The following is a 14,464-nucleotide window of genomic DNA, read 5'->3' as shown; positions in this document are numbered from 1 at the left end:
ATAATCGACCTTTTACAGGTCCAGGCTGCCCCTTCTTGAGAGAGAGAGGTGAGAGCGATTTGGAAATTAGACGTTTTAAATTAGCAGGAATGTTTGTAGGGGAGATCGGGGAGAGTTGTAACAGAGGAGAGTAGTGACAAAGACGAGTACTCGGAAACTATGACCAACAAGCTAACAACAGAGCACGATTGTTTCGTTAGAGATTAATTAAAATTAGCCTAATTGGTTGTACCATTGTCGAGATTTGCACTTAGGAACACATTTAGCAACCACACAGCGGTTAATTTTTAATTATATATTGATTTTTTCATTTTTCAGGACACGCGAACGCACGTCGTGGTCGAACTCTATGAGACTGAGAAGTCTTATGTCGAGGCATTGGAGATTTTAGTTAAGGTAAGGAGAAATATATATTTTTTAAAATTTTCGAATACGCACATAATACTCGTAGGTATATTATAAAACAATATCCTCCTACGCGTCTGTAAGTATTTTTTTTTTTCGTGTTGAGTAAGTGCCGATGGCTCCATGTGGGACCACTACGGCGACACCGGGGGGTTTGGGCGAGCGCAGAAGCATCGCCTGATGAGACCCGAAGGCTGAAATAAAGATAGAGGACGGAACGACTCTCTAGGGGTGTCTCCTATGAGATTCAGACCTTGGCTTAGAGGGCCATTCGGGAGGGGGTAATCGTGACCTGAGTGAATCAGTCGGGACGCCTCCAAGATCGTGAGTTAAAAAACCCACGTCCGGGTGACGTTAGATATCGGGGACCTCGTCTTGGCCGGCGAAGACGCTGTGTAGCTTGTGATTGTGTTGACCAGGAATCATTGTCGGTCCCTCCAAATCCCTCCTGTGATTGCCCTCCCGGTTGTATAGGAAGTTGCCGAATTCGAGGATAATCAGTCTTTTTTCCTCTCTTCAAACCTCGGATAAACCTATAATATCGCATCGCAACTTGCTAACTACCTCTTCTAACAGATATTGTCAAATTTAGAGAAGTTTCTTTGTTAATATGCACATCAACAAAAGAAAATCATACCTTTCCGTGATCGTTAAATAAATTGCCCGTATCATGTAAAAATAATCGTATAATATTGTGTTGTTTATCACAAAACCAGAGCTTTTGTTTGTCTTTATACATTTTATAAATATAGATAATTTTTACGAGCCCCAAGATATATTGCTTGGTGTAAGTAAGTCACAATAACTCAGGCTGACCTCTCAACCGTCCTAAATTTACTGGCGGATGACAAATTCATTATATTTATGCACCCAACGAAACCTCAGGGTTGGGTGTTGTCGAGAAATTTCCTTGTAACAAAGTCATATTTATAGCAATATAGACATAATGTCCTTCATGTTCATGTGATGTGTGCGACAGAATTTTAACAACAGCAAAAAATCTCATCTTGGGACGATTCGTCTGCATAGGAGATAATACGTGTACGAGTACATAGAGTGCTTAAATCGGACTTTCAGAATAAATGAGATGACACATAAATTAATTAATATTAATTTTTAAGGTTACCTAATATTATTAATAAAATATCTCTTCCAAGTAAGCCTGCTACCATATAAGATTTCTAATTATTCACATCGCTGTTTCTTGTCATTGAATAAAACTCCGTTAAATGGAAACCTTAGTATGCTAACTTTAATTCCGTATTTACCCTAGTGATATAATCCATCCGAGCAAGAATCCCAGTGATAAAATCCAAATAAGCGAAGTGAATGTATGCGATCCCTAAACGCACGAACATAATATTGTAGTTCTTCATGTAATGTGTTTATTGCATGATCTGGGATTATAAAGGCACTAGTTTCGACATTTTATCGATTTATTTTTTTGTTTATAACTAACACAAATAAACAAATAATAATAAAATGGAGGAATCACTAACTTTTAGTCCCATACGCACCCCAGTGACAAAATCCATCTAAGCGATAATCCCAGTGATAAAATCCAACTAAGCGAAGTAAATGTGAGCGACATCCCTGACCGCAAAAGCGCGCAAATTTTCCGCTCCAGCGCGGCACTTAGCGGCTCGGGGAGTGTTTATTGCGTTACCCGGAGCCGTAATGGCGTTGATTCCTGCATTTTATCAATTTCTCTAAAATCATACCTATTTCCCTTGCTGGAAGCTAGAAAATATACTATATTTTTGTGAATTCTAATATCAAGTCTATGTTTGTGTCAGATGAATCTGCTACAATTTGTAAGATTAGAATTTAGGTTTTTTTTTGCCTTTTCCTTATTGGATATGCCGCGATGTAAAATCTTTCATATTATTTGAGTGTTAAATGAAAAAAAAGCCAAGATAGCCCAGCCTCCGATTCCGGAGGGTGTGAGTTAGAATCCGGTCCGGGGCATGCACCAACAACTTTGCAGTTGTGTGCATTTTAAGAAATTAAATATCACGTGTCTCAAACGGTGAAGGAAAACATCGTGAGGAGAATTTTCTTAATTCTCTTCGTGTGTGAAGTCTGCCAATCCGCATTGGGCCAGTGGTGGACAATTGGCCTAACCCCTCTCATTCTGAGAGGAAACTCGAGCTCAGCAGTGAGCCGAATGTGTTGATAATGATGAAATGAAAAATGCTTCGTTTTAAAATTAAGCAATAAAAGAAGTATACGGACCCACATGTAGACAATAATTTATCAAAAAAGTAGGGTACAGTCAAAGTTGTCTAAAATCGTACTTACGTACGTCGTATTACAAGTTTAGACAAACTTACTCTACTTTACTGATTTCGCGTGTGTGATAATCAATTTATTACTATTATAAATAAAATATGTTTCAGAGTTTATGTCTGCTCGTATGTTTACACAATCAGCAAATACACAACGGATTTTAATCTGATTGTTTTTTTAAAAAGCTCTTTGTCCTGTACGTATCTTTACAGTGAAATTCAAATACGGAGATAAATATAGCTTATGTTACTCTTTTATAATGTAGCTCGCCATTAGTGAAGGTATTTTAAAATCAGGCTTGTAGTTTCCGAAACTCAACAAACAAACAAATAAAACATTTGTAGATAACAAATTTCAATAAATAGGTACCTAACTACTAACTATTTTAGAATTTAAACTATCGTGAGTGTTATTCATATAAATTGATTATGAAACACGGCTAAAACTCACGTGATACAACGTCGAAGTATGCCCGACTAGTTTCAAACCCATGCGGGGCCCTTAGTTATGAGCTGGTTCTTGCAACGCGACACGATCCAAACTGAAGTTTGAACACACAGCACGAACAAAGTTCGGATCGTGCAGCATTGCAAGAACTAGCTCATGACTATGAGTTCGAAACTAGTCGGGCATACTCCAACGTTAGTTATATCATGTGAGTTTGAGCCGTGTTTCATAATCAATTAATAGGTAATAACTATCTATTTATGTTCGTATCTCGCCGATTTCCCTAACCATCGATCGTAGATGGTTAGATGGGCCTCAAAGCGTCGCGGAATTGTCATTGGTTTCGCACATTGAGTACGTCATCACTGGTAACACATTTGTCTTTATTCATGTTGTGGCTTGTGTTTTTACACTTCCAAAATGAACATGAGGCATAATTAAGGGATTAAAATAAGAAAATACAGTAAATACTTTTTTAAGTCCACGTCCACTCACAGCATACGCGTGTAACGTAAGTACTAAAATAAAATGTGCACGTCATGTGCATGTGCATGTGCGTGTCATGTGCATGTGCGTGCACGTCTTTGGGTAATGACATAAAATTGTGCGTTCTCTATTATGGAGAGGCCCATCTAACGATTTATATCGATGTCCCTAACCACGATATCTCGTTAATTCTCCCCCACAGCGACAGTTAGCGGTTCGAGCAACGTTTATTGTGTTACCCCATATTACCCCACATTACCCCTTTGATCGGCCCCATCGAAGGTTACCTCGAAATTTATCGATACAAGCTTTTCTGACCTGATAAACGAATTTGGTCCCAATTTAGTTATTCGATGTTCTTGGTGGGAGGTGTTTTTATTAGATTTACTCTAGAAGCCTAAGAAGGTACCTTTAATTAAAATTAAAAATTCATGTATTTCATGAAGGCTTAGTTTACATGCATTTTTGAAACGTCAGTAGGCTTAAAATTAAAGTTACGAGAGTTCCAAACGCACCTTGATACGAGAACCTACAGCAAACTAATGTATTACTAATATAATTAATAAATAACTTTTAGTATTGTAATAAGTGTGGCTTCAGATAATTTAATAAGTATATTGTACAAAGCAACAATTAATTAGGAAAATTTAATTAAGAATTTGACTATTGAGTCAAGTTCTTAAGATTGATTTAAAAAAATTAACATGCCTTATTTTTTTTGATGTTATTCAAAATAGGTTTACTACTACATTTGTGGGAAGTAATGATGAGGTCTATGTTGGAATGCGCTTGCCTAGAAGATGCATTTGTTCTTGTCTTGAAGGTGTACAAATGTCATGAAACATAGAAGTCGGAAGGGCATTCCACGTCTTAGCCTGTTCTTCTGAGAAACATCGATGCAAAAGATTTTGTGCGAGTCAACAACAAAAGAATTCCAATGTTCACGGCGTCTCTTCGTTCGTTCGAGCTCTCTGTTCTATTCGATTCGATGATGAGACAATAGTCAAACAGTATACTTTCGTGTCGAGCAGGTATAGTAATAATTTACACACAAATATTTTAATTATTACAGAAATACCTCCAACCACTCAAAAGCCCAGAGAATGCTGGACTCCTCGACGCGTTCGTTGTAGATGAGATATTCTACCAAGTGCCGGCTATCCTGAACGTGCACCAAGTATTCCTGGAACAGCTGAGGCGAAGGCTGGAACAATGGGACCTGCAGCAGAAAATTGGAGACGTCTTCTTAGATGTGGTAAGTTACTCAAATCCCAATAACATTTTTTAGCGTAGGGAAAAGCGAGATTTCTTAGAAGGGAGAATAGTTCAAAATTTCCCAGACTAGCCTAAGATTTGAACCCACAACCCCAAAAATTCCAAGCCACATTGGCTAACCACTGGATCGGACAACAAAGTTATTAAGCTCAATCAGACGCCACGCGGTTTCACTCGCATAGTTCTAGTTTCTATAGGAATACGGGGATATAATAGTAACCTTGAACGGCTTTGTTAGTAGGTTAAAAGTATGTTCTATTGATAAAAGAATTTTCAAAATCGATTCAGCAGATACCTCGACAACCTCACAAAATTTGACCTTTTTAAAATATTAGTAAGATAGATAGACAGATACTTATAGATTATATTATTATTAGCCCATTTCAATGGTCAACTACAAGTTCAAGCCTCCTGTCTTATCGAAGGGATATGGACCTTATACAACGTTGCTCCAATGCGAATTGGCAAGCTGTCATAATTCACCATTATCAACTCATATTCGGCTCACTGCTGAGCATAAGTCTCCTCTCAGAATGAGAGGAGTTAGGCCAATAGTCAACCACGCTGGCCCAATGCGGATTGGCAGACTTCACGCACGCAGATAATTAAGAATGCAGAGAAAAGAAGAAATTCTTAGGTTTCCTCACGATGTTTTTCCTTGACCGTTTGATACACGTGGTATTTAATTTATTACAATGTACACAACAGTAAATGGAGGTACATGCCCGAGACCGGATTTGAACTTACGACCTCCGGAATCAGAGGCAGAGGTCATATCCACTGGGCTATCACGGCTCTTACTGTAAAAATCTCCATTAAGATACTTGCCTTCTAATAAAGAATCAGGAACTGAAATAAGATTATTTTTATGTTACAGTTTACGAAACCCACCGTAATGGACACGTACATGTCCTTCATAAACAATCTGAAGAAAGCGAAAGAAACCATCAAGACGTCTGCAGCATCGAGGCCAGCATTCGCAAAGTTTCTAGATGCTATGGCGAGAGATCACAAAGGAAAGCTGTCGTTGGATAATCTTCTCATCAAGCCAGTACAGAAGTTTCCGAGCTACAAGTTGCTTATACAGAGGCTGATCAAACACACAGGTATCTTATCAACATTATTAGCTTATTTTAACAAGGGCTAGGCCTCCCACCATTTAGGAGAGGTAATTTGAGGTATCAATATCAATATCTATTAGAATATTATGAGCCTTTTTGAATGGGCTTATAGCGCAAGGTGTCCCTCCTTATAGAGGGGAATTAAAGCTAAGAACACCATGCTGCTCTGAATCGGGCTGGCGGCTTAGAGTGATAAAGTTTGAGTCGGTAAGTATCATAACCAGAATGATGTTAATGATAATGATCGGGACTTGTTATGGTGTTTGGTTTCAAAATCACTAATTCACTAACATTCTTATTCTGAGATGCTGCTAAGAATTTCTTGGGAGAATCTCAAGAAGATCTTGAACTTAGACCACATAGACTAACTGATATCCTAGTGTTGATCACTGATTAAAATTTTTGTCATTCTACTTTTCAGTTCTTAGCCTATTTAATACTTTATTTTTCTATTTTGCATTACATATATTATTGATTTAAAAATCATTCATATTTTTTCAGATCCATCACATCCAGACCACAAACTGCTAGTCGAAGCGCAGAAGGAAATACACGATCTATTAGAACTAATAAACTGCACTGAAAGAGAAAGCCTAGAACTGGAACAACAGCAGCAAACTTTACGGGAGCTGGAACAAATGATCGAGGGTCTATCAAACTTGGTCACAGCAGACAGGATGTTTATCAGACATGAGATGGTCACTATGCCCTCAGCTCAAGGGACCAATAAAGATAGAGCCCTGTTCCTCTTTAATGACACACTTTTGATTACTAGTGCTAAAAGGAGGACTGGAACTATCAAGAAACCTATTCCGTAAGTATAAATTCATCATTTGAATGGGCTATTGACTGGTCTGAGTACTCCTCCACCTCGCTGTTCTAATACAGATTTTCGGGCTTAGATTCATTGTTTTTCAATTTGTAATAATTATAAGATGATAGTGATAATGTCCAAGACCGACGATTTAACTTGGATTTCGAAGAACGGGTTGTGAAATAAAAAGCTTATCTTCATAGCGCTCATCATCAAGCTTCATAGCGCAATCATAATTACATAGACTAATCACTGATCCAACGAAGGAGTTAATATAGATGTACTTATTTTAAGAAGATTAGGCATTTATTTTATGATACAAGACTATGTTAGGATTGAGTACGACATTAGTCCAGTGATCGAACCCAAGATCTTTTGGACCTTTTGGAGGAGCAATCGAGTCTTACTGTGAATCTAAATTAAAATGTATTGAGTTTTGTTTCAGAACATACCAAAGTAGTATAGCGAGTCAAATGGAAGGAAATAAATACAAACTCCTGACGAGGATATCATTAGCTGATTTAGAAATTGTTAAAGGTAAGAATTATCATCATCATACCTACATTATTACCTGATGGGCATAGGTATCTTGTAAAGATTCCCAAGCACCGCGTTCTTGAACCGCCTGCATCCAGCGGCTCCCTGAAAGACGCTTGTAGTTACCCCGATTAGTGGGGGTCGTCCAACACCACATGGGGACACCACTTAAGGAACCGAAACTCTATCGGTTCTTCGAACTATTCCGGCTTCGCACCTCAGCTATTTTGGTGACTGGTTCTTCTATATATTTCGGCATTACTAATTCAATGACGTAGAAATACTCCAAGAATATTTCGCTAGATGTAGCGCTGGCCCGCTGAGAGGCCTTCTTATGATGCCCATAGTTAGGTTACCAAGTCAATCAAATCGTTTTTATTATGTTTCATTATTAATATAATTTTCAGCCAAAGATGAGAATCTTAGGCGGATAATGCACGAAGTAGAAACTCTAACAGAAGACGTCAATACTCTTACTCAAATATCTGAACACGTGGCAGCATTGCATAGTCAACACTCACATCTAGAAGAGATCGTGAGAGAAATGCTGCATACAGTCAACCGACAGTTATCAGAGAGGCAGAATAGCGATACACAGTTGTGCTATATGGAAATAAGCGTAAACACTTCGTAAGTATATAATATTAATGTAATAGTAGCGAAGCCCATGATACTATAAGTGGATTTACTCAGTGCCGCAGGGATTTATCGATTTGGTAGTTTAGATTATTGGTAGAATAATTGGTTTAATAATGATGCCGTTTCCAGCGGTGAGGAATAATGGTTTTAAAGATACATTAGTTTGGTTTGCGGAATTCGTCAGAAAATATAGATATATATTTTTTTGTGATTCTGGAATAAAATACTGGTCCAATGCGGATTGGCAGACTTCACATACGCAGAGAATTAAGAAAATTCTCTGGTATGCAGGTTTCCTCACGATGTTTTCGTTCACGTTTGAAACACATGATATTTAAATTCTTAAAATGCACATAACTGAAAAGTTGGAGGTGAATGTCCCGGGCCGGATTCGAACCCACACCCTCCGGAATCGGAGGCAATGGTCATATCCACTGGGCTATCACAATGTTATGATATAAGAATAGAAATACGACGGTTTTATTTTATAACTTTGTAACCCTGCCATGCCCTTAAGTTTACGCTCAAATCATCGAAATATTTGAATGCTTTTTAGCTATGAACTATCTTACTTTAACTTGTGACCTACTTGAGTATTTCTGAATTTGATTGCCTTGAATCCACTAATATCAATAGCTCCTAATTGATAGGACCTTGCAAGGTAACGTCCCTCAAGTGCATCTGCATGAATAAATCCCAAAAATCCTTCTTCGGCTCCTCTACTATAAGTGATATAAGCATTGCAAAAGGAATATATAAACGTGTAATTTTCTTTGTACAGACGTGTGCTTAATACGCGTGTTCTACGCACTATGTGATCTAGATGGTACGTGGCGTTTCGCAAATTAGAATTAGCTTTTTACATTAAATTGTTTAGACCATTATTATTTCTTTACTACATGTATTTCTTTCAATTATGCAGTATATTTGCAATGGAGAAATTTATATGGCGAATGTTGAATTTGTTTACTGTTGTTTATATTTTACATTGCCCATCAAGCATACATTTTGATTGATTTACAATTTCTTGTTAATTTGAATGTCATTATGAAGCACCCACGTACCTTCCTGATTATAACAGAGGAATGGATTCTTTGGCATACGTACATTTTATTTTATTTATTTGAATCTGTTTTATTTGGCGAATTTGTGGTTAATAATTGTGGCAAGTGATTATTTTAGTTTATTATTTTCAACATTTTGAACGTTTTTAATTTCAGGAGCGGCCCTGAGAGCCTTACCATTATATTCCCTAAAACGGAAAAAAGAAGTAGTTGGGAGGAATTGATAAATGAGACTAAACAAAAACTTTGTAAGTATTCTACATTCTACTAAGTTATATCTTCTCTTCTACTATAAGTTCTTATTAAAGCGCCTTACGGATACAGTTCGATCAAAAATATCAAAATGAATTTATTTGCATCAGTTTTGTAGTGTAGAAATAACTGTAAAATTAGAGTAGAAATGTTTTTAGAAATAGATGCTTTCAATTTCAAATTTGTTATTTCAAATAGACTTAGCTTACAAGCACTTCATAAACAGGTTTGTTTGTTTGTAGTGACTAGTGACTCTATTCTTTCTCTCTACTCTGACTCGGAAGGTAGAATCTACTGCAGGCAAAAAATTCATAAGTTGTTCTTCAAAGATGATCCAATAGCTTCCAAGCGTCTTAATAAAAATACTAAATGTTTAATAACGTTGCTGATTTTTTTATTATTATTATTATTTTTACAAACGAATATTTGCCATATCTTGCTGGAAAGACTGTATCAGGAGTGGATACGACAATAGACCAACGAGGCGGGGATCGAACAACCACCACTCGGTGATTAGTCTGACCGCTCTTACCGTTGAGCTATTGAAGCTCTATTGCTGTTGTTTTTAGGGCTTGATCGTCTAAATGTCTTGTCTTGATCGTTGTATTTCGGATATTTTTTTTTGTTCTCTATTGTAAAGTACCAATTTGGTACTTCATAAAATTACAATCTAGCCTACTTATGTGACTAATTAGTATGAAGTTTAACCTAAACTTATAATATATTATTATTATACTAAGATAATGTCCTATAACTTAATCTTAGTCTTTCACTAACTATTACGTCTTTAGGTCACTTTGTTCACGTGATCTTCCATGTAGCACTTAACACTACACTATCACTAGTCACTAAACACTAACTCAAATTTCTCAAAACTCGGTTTAGTCCGTCCGTTTATTTCGGATAATAACATTGAAAAACTTATATTTTTCAGGTGTATATGGTCAAGAAAGACCAGCTCCTGAATTCTTGTCGCCAGTTCCAATACGAAAGACTCGTGCTGGTCTACAGTTTACTTGCGCCGCTCCTACGCTCCCGCCTAAAGGGCAATCGCCTGATGTTTGGGTAAACAGCTCTTTATAATTATGGATTTATGGATCGGCAGTTTATTTTGATAATCTGGGATTCATTCTTGGGATTCCTTCAAATTATAATGTAATCAAAGGCACAATTATCCGTCTACTTTAATATGCGCGAGTATACTAAATATACTAAGATATTCGACTCTCTTGGCCTCCTGGTAAGCTGGTTCGGCTACGGACAATTTCGAATTCGAATCCTCGATCAGGTCAAAAAAATACGTTATTGGGATTTTTCTTACAAGAAAAATCATAATAGCAGCCTGGAACTGGGAACTTGGCGGTATTGGTACCCCCCCGTGCCTCGGAGAGCACGTAAAGTCGTCGTTTCTGCGCCTGATCTTTCACCGGTCGGGTCGGTCTGCGTCCCATAGGAATATACAGTGCACCTGTGTTTGTGCAGACACTTGTGCATTATGTTATCTCTAGGTTAATCTTAACAAGAGATTGGCCAAAAGTATTTTTTTTTTGCAAGCATTGTTGTTATATACCTACTTACTTAATATAAATTTAATTATATACTATATTGTATTATCTTACAGGTTTGCAACAGCGATGGATACGTTGGCCAAGTCTGCGTTCTCACGCTGTCCCCGAAGCCGCAAGTCACATCTTGCAACGGAGTGTGTAACGCAAGGATTCTATGTGTAGCGTGCGTGCCACCAGCGCCGGCGCTTGCCAGGCAACAGACTTTGGATATACCGTAAGGATGTATTTTTCTCACTAGCTCGAAAAGGCTTTCTTTGTAGCTCGGAATCAGTGTATGTAGCCGGAGCAGCCAAACCCACCGTGCACTAACGAACTGGGGTTGCGGGTCACAACCAATGAAACTCCGAGGCTTGATCTCGTTGAGTTGGGTTTATTTAAACAAACAATGTAGGTACCAACAATGGAGAACACCAATAATTTGGAAATCCATGGTTTGACTTATATACTTTAGTATGAACTAAGTCTTAGCGTGATATAAAGTGTGAGAGACGCCATCTAGTGCCACTGCACGTAAACAATCAGCACGCAAAATTCTATTATGGTACAAATTGATTCGAATTTTAACCGCGATGAACTTTTAATTGATTTTCTTGCATATAGCATTTCCATTGCTTCTTAGATGAAAAAGCTGTTTGTCTTGTGTTGTTGAATCCATAGCTATTAATGAGTTTTTTGGAACAAAACGCTCGATATTTCTTAGAACTTAGAATCTCAAGATCTAGCCAGACAAAGCCATGTGTAACTAACCAATGGATCAGCAAGGACAGCAACATCAAATAAACATTCGGATTATTTTTGGTTGATTGCGAAGATTTCTTTTTAAAGTGGTAAAGGTTAGGTATTTGACCATCTCATCTATTAGGTGTGTGTGTAGAAAACTTTTCCGGAATTTTGCAAAATTTTTAAGCTGTGTGTAGATTAACTTGGCCCATTCTTTGACGCCATCTATCCACATTTTTCGCTGTCTTCCTGGAGCACGTTTTCCGGGTATCTTACCTTCTAGGATTAACCTAGGAAACTCATAGAGTGATCCCATTTGGAGATGCCCGTAATTGCGATTTTCCTTCTCATGATGATTGTCATGAGGATATAATATTTCAAAAAAGTTTATATTTTTCTATATTTCACTGTACTGTATATTTTGTTGTTTACAGAAGTACGAGTTCCCTGAACAGTACCGGATCAATAAAGCCTGGCATCAGCATATCGGATCCAAATGAGAGCTGCAAGAATATCCGTCTGGACAGGTTAGATATTTTTTTACACAATACAAAAATTACTTTAACTACTACATCCTATTAAAACCAAATATGTTAGCATTTTTACGTTAATCTATACTTATAATAAAACTGTAATAGGTAGTTAGTAGTAGGTAGTAACTGTACTTTGAAAATATTTTAAAAATTATTGTTGGAGGACATTATATAAACGATACTAAAGCCAATATTTTTTGAACTGAATGAACTACTGAATTAATTCAAATGAAACTTGGTACGATTTGTGACCAGAATACGAAAATACATTTTGTCGCAAAAATTAAATCAGATGGGGTTGAAAGTTTGTATGTCATTCCTTCATTTTTCAAGTCACATTTGTAAAACTTGGTATGTGTACTACCAAAAATAGACTTAAAATAATGTCATTCAAGTTATTTCGAAATTCTACCCTTAAAGGTTATAAGAGTTTTTTTAATATAAATCGTTTATTTTTTAAGTTGTATGTAAAATTATTAGCGAACTAACTATTTAAATATAATATATTAAACATACGAACATATAATGCAAGCATATACACAAAAGGGGTTGAAAGTTTACATCTCTTTCCACGTGAAAGAAATCCCATCCGCTAGTTTTCTAATAAAAATTGTTATTAAAACAGTTCATCATCAAGCGACGATGAAGACGACGGGTCGTCGACATCTGAAAACCAGGACGCCCTCTCCGAACGAAGTCAGGAGTCTGCGAGCCTCCGCCTTCACAGCAGTCTGACCTCCAGTCTAGGCAACCATCGCGCAACCCTCACCCCCAACCACAGCAAGAGCCTCAGCACCCCACACACGGGGCAGAGCATCCCCGTACACCCCGTCATGAAGTCCAATTCCAACCCCGCTGTTGACAAGCAAGCTATGGGGATCACTTCTGGTGAGATATTTCTAGGTATACGGAGTTTAATGCTTTGTTGTTTTACATTGTGTAGTTTTTAAAGTAACCCATTATTTGGTTGTATCATAGTGAAAGTGGTCATGTGAGAGATTTGTTCGTAAAAACTTCAAGCAAGTGAAGGATTCTAAAATTAACTACAACCAAAGCGTAACCTGAGCGTTGTGAATTATTCAAGGGCGCGACAATTAAATGAAGTGCGCAATACAAAATATTAAACTACAATAAACAACAAAGTTCACTTCGGCATTCGTTTCGGCATTAGGTATCTGGTACTCAGTCTTAGATACCTTTACTTCGGATTTATTTTGTAGGTACTCAATATTAAAATCCTTCGCTACAGCACAATAATGCTGAAGCGATAAATTCTAAGAGTACCCAATCTTAGAATCCATCGCGTCAGCATTATCTCGTACTCAATGTTAATATTTTCCTCTTCGTCATTATCTCGTACTCAATGTTAGAATCTTTCGCTTTGGCAAAATCTCGTACTCAACCTTAGAATACTTCGCTTCGGCATTGTCTCGTACTCAATCTTAGAATCCTACGTTTGCTCGGTGTTCAATACCCCATCCGCAACAACCAACAATTTTGCTTCTTTGTATACTATTACTATTGAGATTTTGTGAACTTGACTAATTAACGGACGAAATTTGTCAAGCAAACTTGAAAAGAAACAGTATATTTTTTGTTTTAGAATTTAATAAAACACTCTCATTGACCATTAGCCCACACCATGCTACAACTATATTTCCTGTTGCTCACTATGATTGTTATTGTACTAATTATTACAATTCACTTTTTTAACCGACTTCCAAAAAGGAGGAGGTTCTATGTTCAGCTGTATGTATGTTTTCACCTTAGTAACTATCTACTACTAAAATATTAGCCTTTGTGTCAATCTATTGCATTTTGTGTATTCACTTAATTCGTGGAAATTACATTAGTAATAATTATTTCTTCCTTCTCTATCATCTACACACTATTGTACCTAACATGTCACCTAACTGTTTTCCTGTTTTATGCTACTTAGTTCCTGGGCGTATAATGGCTGGTATGAATATTATTTTGTGTTAACTCTTTACAATTTCTAGACCTGGCACCATCAAAACTTTACTGTTTTGTTATATTTATGTAATTTCACAATCAAGTAGTTCACATGATGTGTGATCAAGTAGTTCACTTCATGTATTATTTTTTGTCTTACCTACATACTTAATCTCAAATCAACAAAACTATAGCTAAATCATAATAAGTGCTTAGATACTAGAAATAACTTTTAGATAAGAAATCAATAAATTGTAGTAGGTATTAACTAATTAACCTAACGTTTTTCGTCCCTCATGCCATCTCAGGTGAGTAAATAACAATAAAATCTTAATTTATTTATAAGAATATTATTAAAAAG

The 14,464-nt window shown here is 36.9% G+C and overlaps 1 protein-coding gene across 6 annotated transcripts in view; it reads left to right on the top strand.

The window, feature by feature from the left end:
* The window catches only part of LOC112044531 (rho guanine nucleotide exchange factor 17), a 150,753-nt gene that overhangs the window by 126,569 nt on the left and 9,720 nt on the right, over nucleotides 1-14,464 (top strand). For 4 of the 6 annotated variants that reach the window (XM_052888406.1, XM_052888410.1, XM_052888405.1 and 1 more), the window contains exons 4-15: nucleotides 319-396; nucleotides 4,700-4,882; nucleotides 5,780-6,008; nucleotides 6,525-6,837; nucleotides 7,283-7,374; nucleotides 7,782-8,004; nucleotides 9,234-9,325; nucleotides 10,264-10,394; nucleotides 10,951-11,111; nucleotides 12,052-12,144; nucleotides 12,776-13,038; nucleotides 14,090-14,110. In XM_052888406.1, coding sequence (XP_052744366.1) covers nucleotides 319-396; nucleotides 4,700-4,882; nucleotides 5,780-6,008; nucleotides 6,525-6,837; nucleotides 7,283-7,374; nucleotides 7,782-8,004; nucleotides 9,234-9,325; nucleotides 10,264-10,394; nucleotides 10,951-11,111; nucleotides 12,052-12,144; nucleotides 12,776-13,038; nucleotides 14,090-14,110 — 1,879 coding nt within the window. Of the gene's footprint in view, nucleotides 1-318; nucleotides 397-4,699; nucleotides 4,883-5,779; nucleotides 6,009-6,524; nucleotides 6,838-7,282; nucleotides 7,375-7,781; nucleotides 8,005-9,233; nucleotides 9,326-10,263; nucleotides 10,395-10,950; nucleotides 11,112-12,051; nucleotides 12,145-12,775; nucleotides 13,054-14,089; nucleotides 14,111-14,464 lie in introns of all 6 variants that reach the window. The other 2 variants (XM_052888408.1, XM_052888407.1) reach the window with 2 other exon arrangements.

Source organism: Bicyclus anynana, chromosome 22, assembly GCF_947172395.1.
Source record: "Bicyclus anynana chromosome 22, ilBicAnyn1.1, whole genome shotgun sequence".
Taxonomy (NCBI): Eukaryota; Metazoa; Arthropoda; class Insecta; order Lepidoptera; family Nymphalidae; genus Bicyclus; species Bicyclus anynana.
Note: the sequence above shows the minus strand (reverse complement) of the source record. Positions and strands in the feature narration are given on the sequence as shown.